Here is a 13732-nt window from a genome sequence, read left to right as displayed (position 1 = left end):
AGGCAGGTCTAAATTTTTTAATTATACTCCAGTCACCACTGCACCCTATAGTTTCTCCTTTCTCGTTTGGTTCCTGGTCGAATGACTGGGTGTGACGTAGAGGGGAGGAGCTATATAGCAGCTCTGCTTGGGTGATCCTCTTGCACTTCCTGTTGGGGAGGAGTTAATATCCCATAAGTAATGATGACCCGTGGACTGACTACACTACAGGAGAAAGGAATTTATCAGGTAAGCATAAATTATGTTTTTTTGTGCACCATCACATTTGTTTTTGTAATATATATATATGATTGCATGCAATGCAATATGTTACATTAATTCATATTTTATGTTTTCACAAATATAACCACCATTCAAAGTACACAGCCATAAATGCGGTTTATTCGGTTTGGCCTTTATTTATTTATTTTCCTAAAAGTTACACAACCATTTTATATATTTTTTGCAATTTCTATGTGACTAATAAAGTTCTTTTCCATCTAAAGGGGAGGAGAGTCCACAGCTTCATTCATTACTATTGGGAATTGAGAACCTGGCCACCAGGAGGAGGCAAAGACACCCCAGCCAAAGGCTTAAATACCTCCCCCACTTCCCTCATCCCCCAGTCATTCTTTGCCTTTCGTTACAGGAGGATTGCAGAGGAGTGCCAGGGTTTCGGAGTAGTCTCTTATGGAGGGTAGTACTCTTTGCATTGGGACTGGAGTTTTAAGTAGTCCTGTCAGCCTCTCAGTGAGAGCCTGGGCGAAAGAGTCCGGAGATGCAGGGAGAGTCTTTCTGCGAAACTATCCCGACTCATATTAACAGCTCCATAAGCAATCGGTGTTGACGAGCTTCGCTGCCTGTTTTCTACACTCAAGTCCATGTCAGGAGCGACACTACTAACCTGTCACACTTGAAGGGCCGTGTTCCTGTTCCACGGCGTAGATTCTTGTAAGATCGTTTCATTTTTTTTTTTATTAATAATGATAACATAGAAGACAGGGTCACAGTGTGGCACCTTTTTATCTTTACAGAATCAAGGGTTAATATTCCTGGAAGGGGGATTATTGAATGGGGGGGGGGGGTTATACATGATATTGTTTATTGTGTTATGTGCGAGATGAGGCTCTGGCAATGTGTGGAACTTTCAGGTTACTTGCGGGAATTTTGCGCTGCCATTTTGGCACATTTTTCCCTAGTGCAGGGGCGGTCCTGCCAGGCATTCCATGTGACTGGGTGTGTCTATCTCTCCTTCTCTGTTGATCTGTGGCGCAGGAGACGTAGCGGTTTTTGTTGTCTGGGTCCTTGGAGGTGATGAGTGCCCCGGCAATTGGTGGTATAAAGGTGCCTTTTCGTTAATTAAGTTAGTCTACCCAAAAGCGCAAGCGATGGAGGACTCTGACGCGTTAGAGGGCTCTCCCTCCTTAACAAAGTCTCATTCCTGTGTTTATTGTGAGGAGGTTCTGGTAGATCAGCCTGCTCAACTAAGTTCCACATGCCTTGATAAAGTTACAACATCTGAATGTAAACGGATATCTAGTACTACTGAGCCGTCCACCTCTGAGGGTTCTTCGTCCCGGGAGGTGCGTTCCCTACATTCATCTCCGATTTGCACATGCAGTGCCCCGGGGTCCAACCGTTACTCCTTCGGGAGAGATTTGTTGGCCGTCAGACTTTGCGGACCAACTGGAATCGGCGGTTTCGAAAGTGATCCATGTCTTACCACGTTCTGCTAAGTGCAAGCGTAGGGTTTATCATAGCGGCCCGGCCCAGGGTTTGTCCTCTCTGATGGAAGATCCAGAGGCTCTATATGATGACGAGGCCCACTCCGACTCTTCGGAGGAGGCCCCTTCTGGATTGGAATCAGTGTCATCTAAACCTCCGGCGGCGGAGGAGCCTGGTTATAGGTTTAGGTTGGAGAATTTGCGCTTTCTGCTATGGCAGTTGCTTGCTACTCTGGAGGTTCCGGAACCTAAGATACCAGAGGAACCTGTGATTCCTAAGCTTGACAAGGTATACAAGCACAGGGTGGTGCCTCAGTCCTTCCCGGTTCCCGTCAAGATGGCTAATATTATTAAGAACGAATGGAAGCGATTAGGTTCTTCCTTTTCCCCTTCTTCTTCCTTTTCCCCTTCTTCCTTTAAGAAACTGTTCCCCGTTCCGGACTCGAGGATAGTAAGTCGTTTAAGGAGCCCATGGATAAAAAGCTCGAAAACATGTTGAGAAAGATGTTTCAGGACACGGGTTTGTTTTTCAGCCAGCAGCGGCCGTTGCGGCAGTCGCTGGAGCTGCAACATATTGGTGTGAATCCCTGTGTGAAATGGGGGAGATATCCATCGACAAGATACAGGAGAAGATTAAGGCGCTGAAGGTCGCCAATTCTTCCATCTGTCATGCAAATATGCAAATTATTCGCCTGAATGCTAAGGTGTCAGGTTTTTCTATTTTAGCACGCAGGGCTCTGTGGCTAAAATCTTGGTCTGCAGACATGACCTCTAAATCGAGGCTGTTGTCTCTGCCTTTTCAGGGAAAGATCCTGTTCGGTCCATGATTGGATTTGATCATATCCACGGTTACGAGAGGCAAGGGAGCTTTCATACCGCAGGATAAGAAGGCTAAGCCTAAGGGATCTACTTTTCTTCCCTTTTGTGCGGACAAGGCCCAGTGCCAGCAACCCACAGCGAAAACGGACCAGTCCAAGGGATCTTAGAAGCTGGCTCAATCTTGGAACAAGTCTAAGCAGAGCAAGAAGCCCGCCGAGACAAAATCGGCATGAAGGGGCGGCCCCCGACCGGTCTCCGGATCATGTAGGGGGCAGATTGTCTCTATTTTCAGACGCATGGTTGCAGGACGTACAGGTTCTAGAAGTTGTCTCCCAGGGTTACAGGATAGGGTTCAGATCCCATCTGCCCGAGGGCAGATTCCTCCTGTCAAACCTGTCTTCAAGACCAGAGAAGAGAGAGGCCTTTCTAGAGTGTGTGAGAGATCTCGCCTCTCTCAGGGTTATCGTACCAGTACCCCTAGCAGAAAGGGGTCTAGGGTACTATTCAAACCTTTTTGTGGTTCTAAAGAAGGAGAGCACGTTTTGCCCGATTCTGGACCTAAAGTGTTTAAACAAGATTCTGAGTGTTCCATCCTTAAAAATGGAGACGATCAGATCTATTCTGCCCCTAGTTCAAGAGGGACAGTTCATGACAACTGTAGACTTGAAGGACGCTTACCTTCATGTGCCAATTCACAGGGACCACTTCAAGTTCCTAAGATTTGTGTTTCTGGACCAACGCTTCCAGTTTGTGGCCCTTCCTTTTGGTCTGTCGACGGCCCCGAGAGTCTTCACAAAGGTTCTGGGAGCACTGCTTGCAGTGGCAAGATCCAGGGGCATTGAGGTGGCACCTTACATGGACGACATCCTAGTTCAGGCGCCATCGCTTATCCTCGTAGAGGATCATTCAAGGGCTCTTCTTCTTCTGCTCCAATCTCACGGTTGGAAGATCAACTCAGGAAAGAGTTCCCTGGTTCCAAGCAACAGGGTGGAGTTCCTGGGCACAATAGTAGACTCTATGTCCATGAAGATATTTCTCACTAATCACCGACGCAGGAAGCTTGTGTCCACCTGTCTTGCCCTTCAGTCCTCCAGAAGCCCATCGGTGGCTCGATGTATGGAAGTGATAGGTCTCATGGTATCAAGCATAGATGTCATACCATTCCCTAGGTTCCATCTCAGACCTCTTCAATTGTGCATGTTGAGACAGTGGAACGGCGATCATTCAGATCTGTCACAGCTGATATCCATGAATGCTCGGACACGGAACTCTCTCTCTTGGTGGATTCGTCCAGAGCAGCTATCCATGGGGACATCCTTCTTGTGACCGTCCTGGGAGATTGTGACAATGGACGCCAGTCTGACAGGATGGGGAGCTGTTTGGGGTGCCAGGATGGCACAAGGAAAGTGGTCCAGGGAGGAGTCTCTCCTTCCGATCAACATCCTAGAACTACAAACAATTTACAATGCTCTGAAGGCATGAGGGGAGGTGTCTCGGATTCTGGAGTGGGATGAGTTCACATTCCAGGTCTGGATAACTGGGAAGCGGACTTTCTCAGCAGACAATCCTTCCATCCGGGGGAATGGTCTCTTCACCCCAAGGTGTTTGCGGAGATTTGTCACAGATGGGGAATGCTGAAGATAGATCTCATGGCGTCCAGACTCAATTGCAAGCTACCTCGATACGGGTCGAGGTCCAGGGATCCCCAGGCAAAGCTGATAGATGCCTTAGTGGTTCCTTGGGGATTCAGCCTAGCTTACATTTTTCCACCGTTACCACTTATACCATGCATCAAACAGGAGCGGGCTTCGGCCATTCTGATTGTTCCTTTCTTGGCCGCGGAGGACGTGGTTTGCGGATTTGGTGAGGATGTCATCCTCTCCGCCGTGGAGGTTGCCCTGTCGCAGGGATCTGCGGTCACAGGGCCCCTTTCAACATCAAAATCTAGATTCTCTGAGGCCGACACTGTGGAGATTGAACGCCTAGTCTTAGCCAAGAGAGGCTTTTCTGAAAGTGTGATTGATACTATAATTCGGGCAAGGAAGCCAGTCACTCGTCGCATCTACCATAAGGTGTGGAAGACTTACTTGTCCTGGTGTGAGAAGCACGGATATCCTTTGCATACGATGAAGGTATCCAGGATTCTGTCCTTTCTCCAAGATGGTTTGGAGAAGGGTCTTGCCGCTAGTTCCTTAAAGGGACAGATTTCGGCATTATCAGTTTTGTTACATAGGAGACTCGATGAGCTCCCGGACATCCAATCTTTTGTTCAGGCTCTGTCTAGAATAAGGCCTGTCTTTAGACAGTCGGCTCCGCCTTGGAGCTTAAACTTAGTTCTTAGAGTAGGGTTCCGTTTGAGCCTATGCATTTCATAGATATTAAGATTTTGTCCTGGAAGGTTCTCTTCCTGTTGGCTATTGTAGATAAGGCTGTACTTCGCACTGGGTTGGGGTTTCTCCCCAAGGTGATGTCTAACCGTAATATCAATCAGGAAATAGTAATTCCTTCTTTGTATCCTAGCCCTTCTTTTTCAAATGAGAGGTTACTTCATAACCTGGATGTGGTTCGTGCCTTGAAGTTCTATCTTCAGGGTACAAAGAATTTCAGACAGTCTACATCTCTTTTTGTGGTGTATTCTGGGAAGGGCAAAGGGCCTCTGCTACATCTTTGTCCTTTTGGTTGAGGAGTTTGATTCGCTTGTCTTATGAGACAGCGGGATATAAGCCTCCTCAGAGGATCACGGTTCATTCAACTAGAGCTGTGGCTTTGTCTTGGGCCTCTATGGAGCAAATTTGTAAGGGGCTACGTGGTTCTCCTTACACACTTTTACAAATTTTACAAGTTTGACGTGTTTGCTTCTGCGGAAGCTGTTTTTGGGAGAGAGGTTTTACAGGCTGTGGTGCCCTCAGATTAGGGTCCGCCTTTTACCCTCCCGATTTCATTCAGTGTCCTCTAGAGCTTGGGTATATGTTCCCAATAGTAATGAATGAAGCCGTGGATTCTCCTCCCCTTTAGATGGAAAACATAAATTATGCTTACCTGATAATTTAATTTCCATCGAGGGGAGGAGAGTCCACGGCCCCTGTCCGCATCTCTGTTTGGCGGACCTAAATTTAATAATCTTCTGGCACCTTTTATACCCTGATATTTCTCCTACTGTTCCTGGTTCCCTCGGCAGAATGACTGGGGGGATGAGAGAAGTGGGGGAGGTATTTAAGCCTTTGGCTGGGGTGTCTTTGCCTCCTCCTGGTGGCCAGGTTCTCAATTCCCAATAGTAATGAATGAAGCTGTGGATTCTCCTCCCCTCAATGGAAATGAAATTATCAGGTAAGCATAATTTATGTTCTTTCTTTAATTCAGACATTGTTAATCTCTGCTAAACCCAGGTTGTTCACCAAAATTGGGCTGGCATCTAAACTTACATTCTTGAATTTCATACTCTATCTAAATCACGAAATGTGGGTTCAGTGTCCCTTTAAGCGTTGGTATACATAGCATCATGGACTCTATCAAATATCAACAGATATTAAATGAACACCTGACTGCCTTTGCTAGATGGGCCATGGTTGGATCTTCCAGCAGGACAATGATCCAAAGCATACATCAAAATCAACACAAAACGATTTTTTTTTTTTTTTGGATAAACCTGTGTTGTGTTTGCAATTGTTTGATATCCATGAAAGCAGAGTATTTTTGTATATTTTTTAAACAAAAGATCAAAAGGTTAAACAATAAAGACAAATGTTCACAGCCTTCTTTGCTCATATTTACCAAGGGTGCCAATAATAGTGGAGGGCATTGTGTATGCTAACTTTTTGGTGTGGCTGGTGGGGGATGTGAGGGGCTCTCATGGGCGTGTTGGGGACTCTACACTAGGGCACCAGGGCTATATGTTTGCGTAGTGACCTGCTTATGGTATGCCTGGACACAGGAGCGGCCTGATTGGTTAAAGAATAAATATTGTGATTGTCTTAATCACAATTATACAATGTATTTTACTAATTGCTATTTTTTATTTATTGCAAGTCTGTACTCTCTATGGATCACATAGTGGCCTTTTTATATAGCATGGTAACTAATTTGTTGTTTTTTTTATGGCTTCAGCTGATGACTTTAGCTCCCAAGATAACCTGGACGAGTCTGAAGCAGCTGGATGGGACGCCACACTCACTGCGGAAGATGAGGATGAGTTCTATGAGCTGCAGATTGTGAAGCACCACGAGAGCGAGGTTTGTTTACTAGTGTGAAATAGGACACTTCCCCTAACTATGCTAGAATAAGGCCGGTGCATTACTAGCTATAGCAAACCTAGTTACATTCCTATGTGTTACTGATCAATAAAGTGCATATTAAAGAGACATTAAGATGTAAGTCTCCATAAAATGTCTAATTATGCATTGAAAGAATACAAAAATACTAATTTGTTATCTACTGTGGTAATAAATGTGCTAAATGTATTAAACGGAAAACAGAGCCTGGTAAAACAAGTTCTAAAGAGATTAAAGTGTTTTATTAACCAATAAAACACTAGTCTGGCAGTTCGTCTCTGCTGCTGTCTGTGGTGCTGAACTGTGTTCTCCCTCTGCTTTTTAAATCAGTTTTTCTGCTACTACAGTTTAACCCCTTAAGGACTGGGAATTTTAGAGAAAAACTTGAAATTGAGCCTTGGTTTTTTTTTACTCACCCATCTTGTTTTTAGTAGACAAACCAAGGTATTGATATAGGCCCATTTTGGTATATTTCATGCCACTGTTTTGCCGCCAACTGCAATCAAATTAAAAAAAGCATTAACATTTTCACAAACTCTGGGTTTCTTACTGAAATTATTTGCACACAACTACTGCAGTCATAAAACAAATGGTTGTAAAAGCTTCTTTGGGGTCCCCTTTGTTCATAAACAGCAGACATGCATGGTTTGCCATTCTTTTTGGCAATTAGAAGGCTGCTAATTGCAGCTGAAATTCCCAACAGTAAAGGTTTTAATCAGGTAGCTTGCAAGGTTAATTTTAGCTGTAGTGTAGAGATTACCCTCCGACCTGACACCTCACACCCCTTAATCCCTACCTGATCCCTCCCAAACAACTCTGTACCCTTCCTTACCTCCCACTGGTCACCACCATCTTAGGTACTGGCAGACAGCTTTTCCAGTATGCAGTTTAGTGAACGTGTGTATGTGTGTTGTTGTTTTTTCTGTAGTTTAGGGATCACTCCCTACCCACCTCCCTGATCACCCCCATATCAGCTCTATTACCACCACCCCTCTCAATAGGTTCTGCCATCTTAGGTACTGGCAGTACCCAGTAGCCAGTTTGTAGGGTTTTTTTTTATTAAAAAAAACAAAACATTTCTGTAGTAAAGGGAACTCATCCTTCCCTCACTAAACATTTTTTCCATAGATAGGTAACCTCCCTTAGTCTACTGCGATGCTCCACTCCCACACCACCCATGGCATCACCGAAAGTTGATACAAGAGATACCTAGATATGTGTCTGGAGCACTACATGGTAGGAAATAGTTCTACCATCTAGTTCTTTTGCAAATGGATAACATTCTTGCAAAACTGCTGCCATAAAGTACTCCAGACATGTGCACTCTCCTGAGCTTGCTTCCCTGACATTGACAGGTGCTTTAGTGCACACGTTGACTTGTGATTTGTGTTCCTGGATTTCAATTTCTTAACTGTACTTCTTTTTCTGTTTTTTTTTTGTTTTTTTCCCTTTTCTTCCTTCTTTTGTGCCGCCCCTATATGTGTATCAAAACTGTAGAAATGTAATCAAGATATGTTTTTTTTTTTTAAAGGATCCACACCATTACATATGGCCTAAAAGGAATGTTAAATATTAACATAGATTAACACTTTTTATCATTTATCTTCAACAAACACTTTCAATGAGAAATTTCCTAGTTTTTCGTACAATTCTAAAAGGTTATTCTTTCCTTACAGGTGAAGGCTGAAGCCTCTTGGGACTGCACAGTCCATAATTGCTCTCAGCTCAGTAAAGGTTCCACAGCTGATGAAAGGGTTTTTCTGATTGTCAGGGTGACAGTACAGCTCAGCCACCCCGCCGAAATGCAGCTGGTTCTCCGTAAGCGAATATGCGTCAATGTCTACAGCCGACAGGTAAGAGATCCCTGGAATATTTAGGCATTTAATCTTCAGCACGTGTAGGTGTAACATTCAATGCATTGTAAGAAAGCAAAGTTTAGCATTGACAGACTTCTAACAATAGTGCATATAAAATAAAGTGAGCAATAGGCATTGGAAAATTAGGTATTAATAACAAACATTTTGAATTAAGTGTTGTCAAACCATGGTTACCTCAGTTAATACTTTATAATTTGCATTGTTTCTAAGTGAACAATTACGTTTAGTTAACTGGACACTCAAGTCAAAATTAAACTTTAAATATTCAAATAGAGCACATAATTTTAAACAACAACAATCTCTTTATATGCACACTATGCTCCATTCAAGCACCAAAATATTTTCGTAATGTTCACATCTGTTAATGCCATTATTCCATACTTTAAACACATGTTCTCTAGCAGACTTTAAATAAGTGTGTTTTTTACCAAGTGCAATCGGTGTATTGGCAGGCATTACAAAATTATTATTACCAACAATCAACAGTATACTGTAAAATAGTTTTTCTCTTAATGTGTTTCCAATGACTTGTACCAGCTGCAGAGTATCAAATGTATGAGAAATTACTCCTTTTGGGTTTAGTTTTGTGTATGAAATAGCAGGTTTTGTTCTTTGACACTACAATCTATCAAAATGGGTTGAGCTAGCAGGGAAATCATATCTGCATCTCTTATCACTTTTTGTACGCACAAATGCATCTGTCTCTATTTCTGTTTGCATACCAAATCTTACTTCTTGGAGAGAATTATTGTTAACATTTTATTACTTTACCTCTCCTACCTCCCACTGAGAGTGTAATTTCTTCAGCTGGCAATGTTTATACAGCTTTTCTATAGCTTTTCCGCCTGCAGCTCCTGCTTTCATTAGCATGTCGATGACGATCCGGCTTCCTCCAATCGTTGCACGCCTCAAAAGCTGGACGCCAAAGCGGCACACAACGATTGGAGGAAGACGGATTCGTCATTGATCTGCTAAAGAAAGCAGGAGCTGCAGGCTGACTATCGGCATTAGGTAAGCGTCATTGTAAAGTTTAATGAATGAAAGTGGCCCTGTTTTTAAGATTATTTTTAGTTTCTGGACACCTATTCATTAACTTTACAATCACTTTAAGTACATTGTGTTTTATCTTTAAAGTCAAGTCCAATATCTTTTACTGGAAACTACCACTTTGTTTTTCAATTGACTGTAAGGCGCTCAAGTTGCTAACAAGCAGAAGCTGACAGCCTTTCATTTATTTGACTTCATGTTTGTGTAGATACTGTTGTCTTCTTTATGCCATATATAATAATAATCTTTCTACATTTCAGGGTTTCGCTCAAAGTTTTCTGCGGAGAATGTCTCACCGAAGTAGCATTAACAACTGTGGTGTAACGGTAGAAATTGTTTCTAATATTCCAGAGGTGAGTTCAGGAGAATTTGTGGTACTATATATTATTTACCATTTCTTTAGTTTGTTTTACTTTTGTCTCCAATCTGTTATTCATGAACTAGATAAACATTTCCTTAGGTGGCCTTTATTATTTAGAAGTCTGTAACTGAGATTCTTTTGTCGCCTTGGCTCCTTGCCCTTTCAACCACTTTTAATTTGGAAAGGTTATGTTGTCATTTCAGGGACACTCCGTTTTCATCATCTTTGTTCTGAAGTTGTTTCACAGAATACAAAGTTACATTGATCCTTTTAATCAATAAGTCCTGAACTTTGTGAAATCTCATCACTGCATCAGAGCTAATTTCTTCCTTTTTGTTTACAATCGTGGACTGTAGTTATTTAACTCTATGGCTGCCAGAGAATCATATTGCTACCAAGGGCTTATTAGATCTCAACCTCTCTGTATATACGTAATCTGCAGCTATATATACTATCAGATTATGTATAGTGGCACTTTTAAAGTTACTAGTAAGGTTTAAAAAAGCCTATTTTTTTATATCTAATTCTTAGTTTTTTTTTATGTTTTTTGCAGGACTCGCAGGGAGCAGAGGACAGAGAAGCCCTTGCGCGTATGGCTGCAAATGTTGAAGATGCTGGTTCTGCCGACTCAGAGATGTACATGGAAAAGTATTTGCGTAGTTTACTCGCTGTGGAGAACTTGCTAACATTAGATCGTCTTCGCCAGGTATGTCACAGTCTCGTGTATACTCCCTTGTAACCTGATACTGTAACAGTTTGAGACTAAAACCACTGGTCCATTTAAAGTGCTTCATATGTGGCAAATTATACCTTTTAAGGCTCATGTTGGGTCCACAAATCAAATGTTTACAGGTAGAATGTGTTTGAGAGAGCAACTTAAAGGGACAGCTAACTCCAAACTTGTTGTGAAAAGCTAATAAAAAAAAAATTGGTAAGAGGGCTGTCTGTAGTGGTTTAGAAACAGGCAGACATTTAGAGGTTTAAATGTTATAAAATATATTAAAGTGAATGTCAACTTTAACGAATAAAAGCCCTGTTTTTAAAAAATACTATTAAAAACAGGGGCACTTTCATTCATGAAATTTTACATTGAAGCCATTCTTTTAAAATACTTTTTATTCCTAGCAAGCGTGGAACACCAGAGCAGCGATTCCTCCGCCCCCATGACGTCTCCTCTCACTTCAGAAATTATGAATCCAGCTTCCTCCAATCACGGCATGGCCTCAGGCAATGTTTGCTCTGGGGGGAAGCTGTTATTGGAGGAAGCCGGATGCGTCATTTTTGACGTAAGAAGAGACGGCCTGGAGGCAGGTGAATCGCTGCTCCGGTGTTCCATGCTTGCTAGGAATAAAAGGTAAGTATTTTAAAAGAACGGCTTCAATGTAAAGTTTCATGAATGAATTTGCCCCTGTTTTTAATAGTATTTTTAAAAACAGGGCTTTCATTCCTGAAAGTAGACATTCACTTTAATATAACAATGTTGGTTGTGCAAAGCTGGGTACTGGGTAGTAAAGGCGATATCTATCTTTTTTAAAGAATAACAATATTGTTGACTCTCCCTTTAAACAAAAGTGTTTTGTGGGGTATTATGGAAAGCCATTGTTTTCTGGAGGTAAAATAGGACATCCTTTCCTGCTCCAGATAAAAATATTGGGAAGCCACACACAGACTCCTCAAAGGATTTTTGCTGATCCCATACACACCTCTTTTAAGAGTCTGTGATCTTATTAATTCAAGTCACTGTGTATTGATGTTACAGTCATGCCCCACTGGCTTTTCTAATATTCTCTATAGAAATAATTCCTTGGATAGAGGAGCATTGTGGGGACATTAGTTTACACAACTTAAAAATGTTCCCTTTTTAAAGCATTTTTTCGTTTTCTGCTGCCGTTGTCACATCACCCGCCTATACCACAAGCCTAGCAACCCACATCTCTATTAGTTTCGGTAGTGTTTGTTAAGTCTAGATAAACCAGTGTTTTGTTAGGGGTTTCACCAAGTCAAGTTTTTTTGTCTTATCTTTTCTGTTTGTGTTGCTGTCATGCACATTTGAAATAGAATAAAAACTCCATGTAAGTTATTTTGATCCCCAAAAAAGTTAAAGGATGTGAAACCCAAAATTTTTCTTTCATGATTCAGATAGAGGAATAGAATTGTAAAAAAGTTTCCTAATTAGCTAATTTGTTTCGTTCTCATGTTGTTTTTTGTTAAAGAGATATCTAGATAGGCAACGTGCACATGTCTTAAAGTGATACTAAACCCACATTTTTTTCTTTAATGGTTCAGATAGAGCGTGCAATTTTAAGCAACTTTCTACTTTACTCCTATTATCAAATTTAATTTGATCTCTTGCTATCTTTAATTAAAAAGCAGGAATTTAAAGCTTAGGAGCTGGTTAATTTTTGGTTCAGAACCTGGGTTATGCTTGCTTTATTGGTTTGCAAAATGTAGCCACCAATAAGCAAGCGCTATCCAGGCTGCTGTATCTAAAATGGGCTCCTAAGCTTTACATTCCTGCTTTTTAAATAAAGATAGCAAGAGAACAAAGAAAAATTGATAATAGGAGTAAATTAGAAAGTTTGCTCTATCTGAATCATACAGAAATAAACATAGAGATGCACTCAACTAGGCTTAGAACTGAAGCTGGAAATATTTCCTTGCTTAGTCCCTCCTTACTCCAAGGGTACAAACTCTTTCTGCACACTATGCCTTTCACAAAGTTAAAATCTCCTGTAGCATATCAGTCAGGCATAGTGTGCAGAAAGAGTTTGTACCCTTAGAGTAAGGTGGGACTAAGCAAGGAAATATTTCCAGCTTCAGTTCTAAGCCTAGATGAGTGCATCTCTCTGTTTTTCTGTGTTTATGCAAATGCTCTTAGGTCACCCTAAGAGAAAGAGGGGCAACCAGACGTGGCCTCCTTGCACACATGCCTTAGGGGGTGCAACTGCACCTCACTGACGAGGCCCATAGAGGCTGAAACGTACGTCTGGGGTTTGTTTGTTTTCCCTTGTACAAAGGAGCTTTCCCTGGTATTTCGGTGTTGGACTGTAATTTGGCAGGGTCAGACTAATATGCTACAGGAGATTTTACCTTTGTGAAAGGCATAGTGTGCAGAAAGAGTTTGTATCCTGGGTGTAAGGAGGGGCTAAGCAAGGAAATATTTCCAGCTTCAGTTCTAAGCCTAGTTGAGTGCATCTCTGTTTTTCTGTGTCTTATCTGAATCATGAAAGAAAAATTTGGGTTTAGTATCCCTTTTAAGCAAAACATTTGTTAATTGAGATTATAACGGTAAAATTATGTGTGTGTTCTTTTGCTAAAGATGTTCACTCATTCACAAGCTAAAAAAGTGTGCATATAGAAAACGGCCTCGCATTTTGATAATTGAAAAGAAAACTAACATTTATTAAATCTACAATCTTTTAGAGAACACAAAGGTAAAAATGAATGTTGTCAGTGTCCCTTTAAATAAGTTTTTGCATAAGAGACCATTGCTATCTCTTTTTAATTGAAAGTATTTCTAGACATTTTATTTATTCTCTTATTACGAGTGTGTATGTTTAGCTTATGCATTTACTCATGATCTAGTGAATGCAGTGGTTCCTGCTAGAGTGACCTTCACTGGGTGTTTACAGCCATAAATGCCCCATCAGCAATATC

At 41.6% G+C, this 13732-nt stretch overlaps 1 protein-coding gene across 1 annotated transcript in view; it reads left to right on the top strand.

Annotated features, from left to right (window-relative positions):
- The window catches only part of KIF13B (kinesin family member 13B), a 654496-nt gene that overhangs the window by 515813 nt on the left and 124951 nt on the right, over window positions 1-13732 (top strand). Inside the window, exons 30-33 of the mRNA XM_053709534.1 lie at window positions 6627-6751; window positions 8467-8643; window positions 9975-10067; window positions 10629-10781. Coding sequence (XP_053565509.1) covers window positions 6627-6751; window positions 8467-8643; window positions 9975-10067; window positions 10629-10781 — 548 coding nt within the window. The remainder of the gene's footprint in view (window positions 1-6626; window positions 6752-8466; window positions 8644-9974; window positions 10068-10628; window positions 10782-13732) is intronic.

This window comes from Bombina bombina, chromosome 4, assembly GCF_027579735.1.
Source record: "Bombina bombina isolate aBomBom1 chromosome 4, aBomBom1.pri, whole genome shotgun sequence".
Taxonomy (NCBI): Eukaryota; Metazoa; Chordata; class Amphibia; order Anura; family Bombinatoridae; genus Bombina; species Bombina bombina.
Note: the sequence above shows the minus strand (reverse complement) of the source record. Positions and strands in the feature narration are given on the sequence as shown.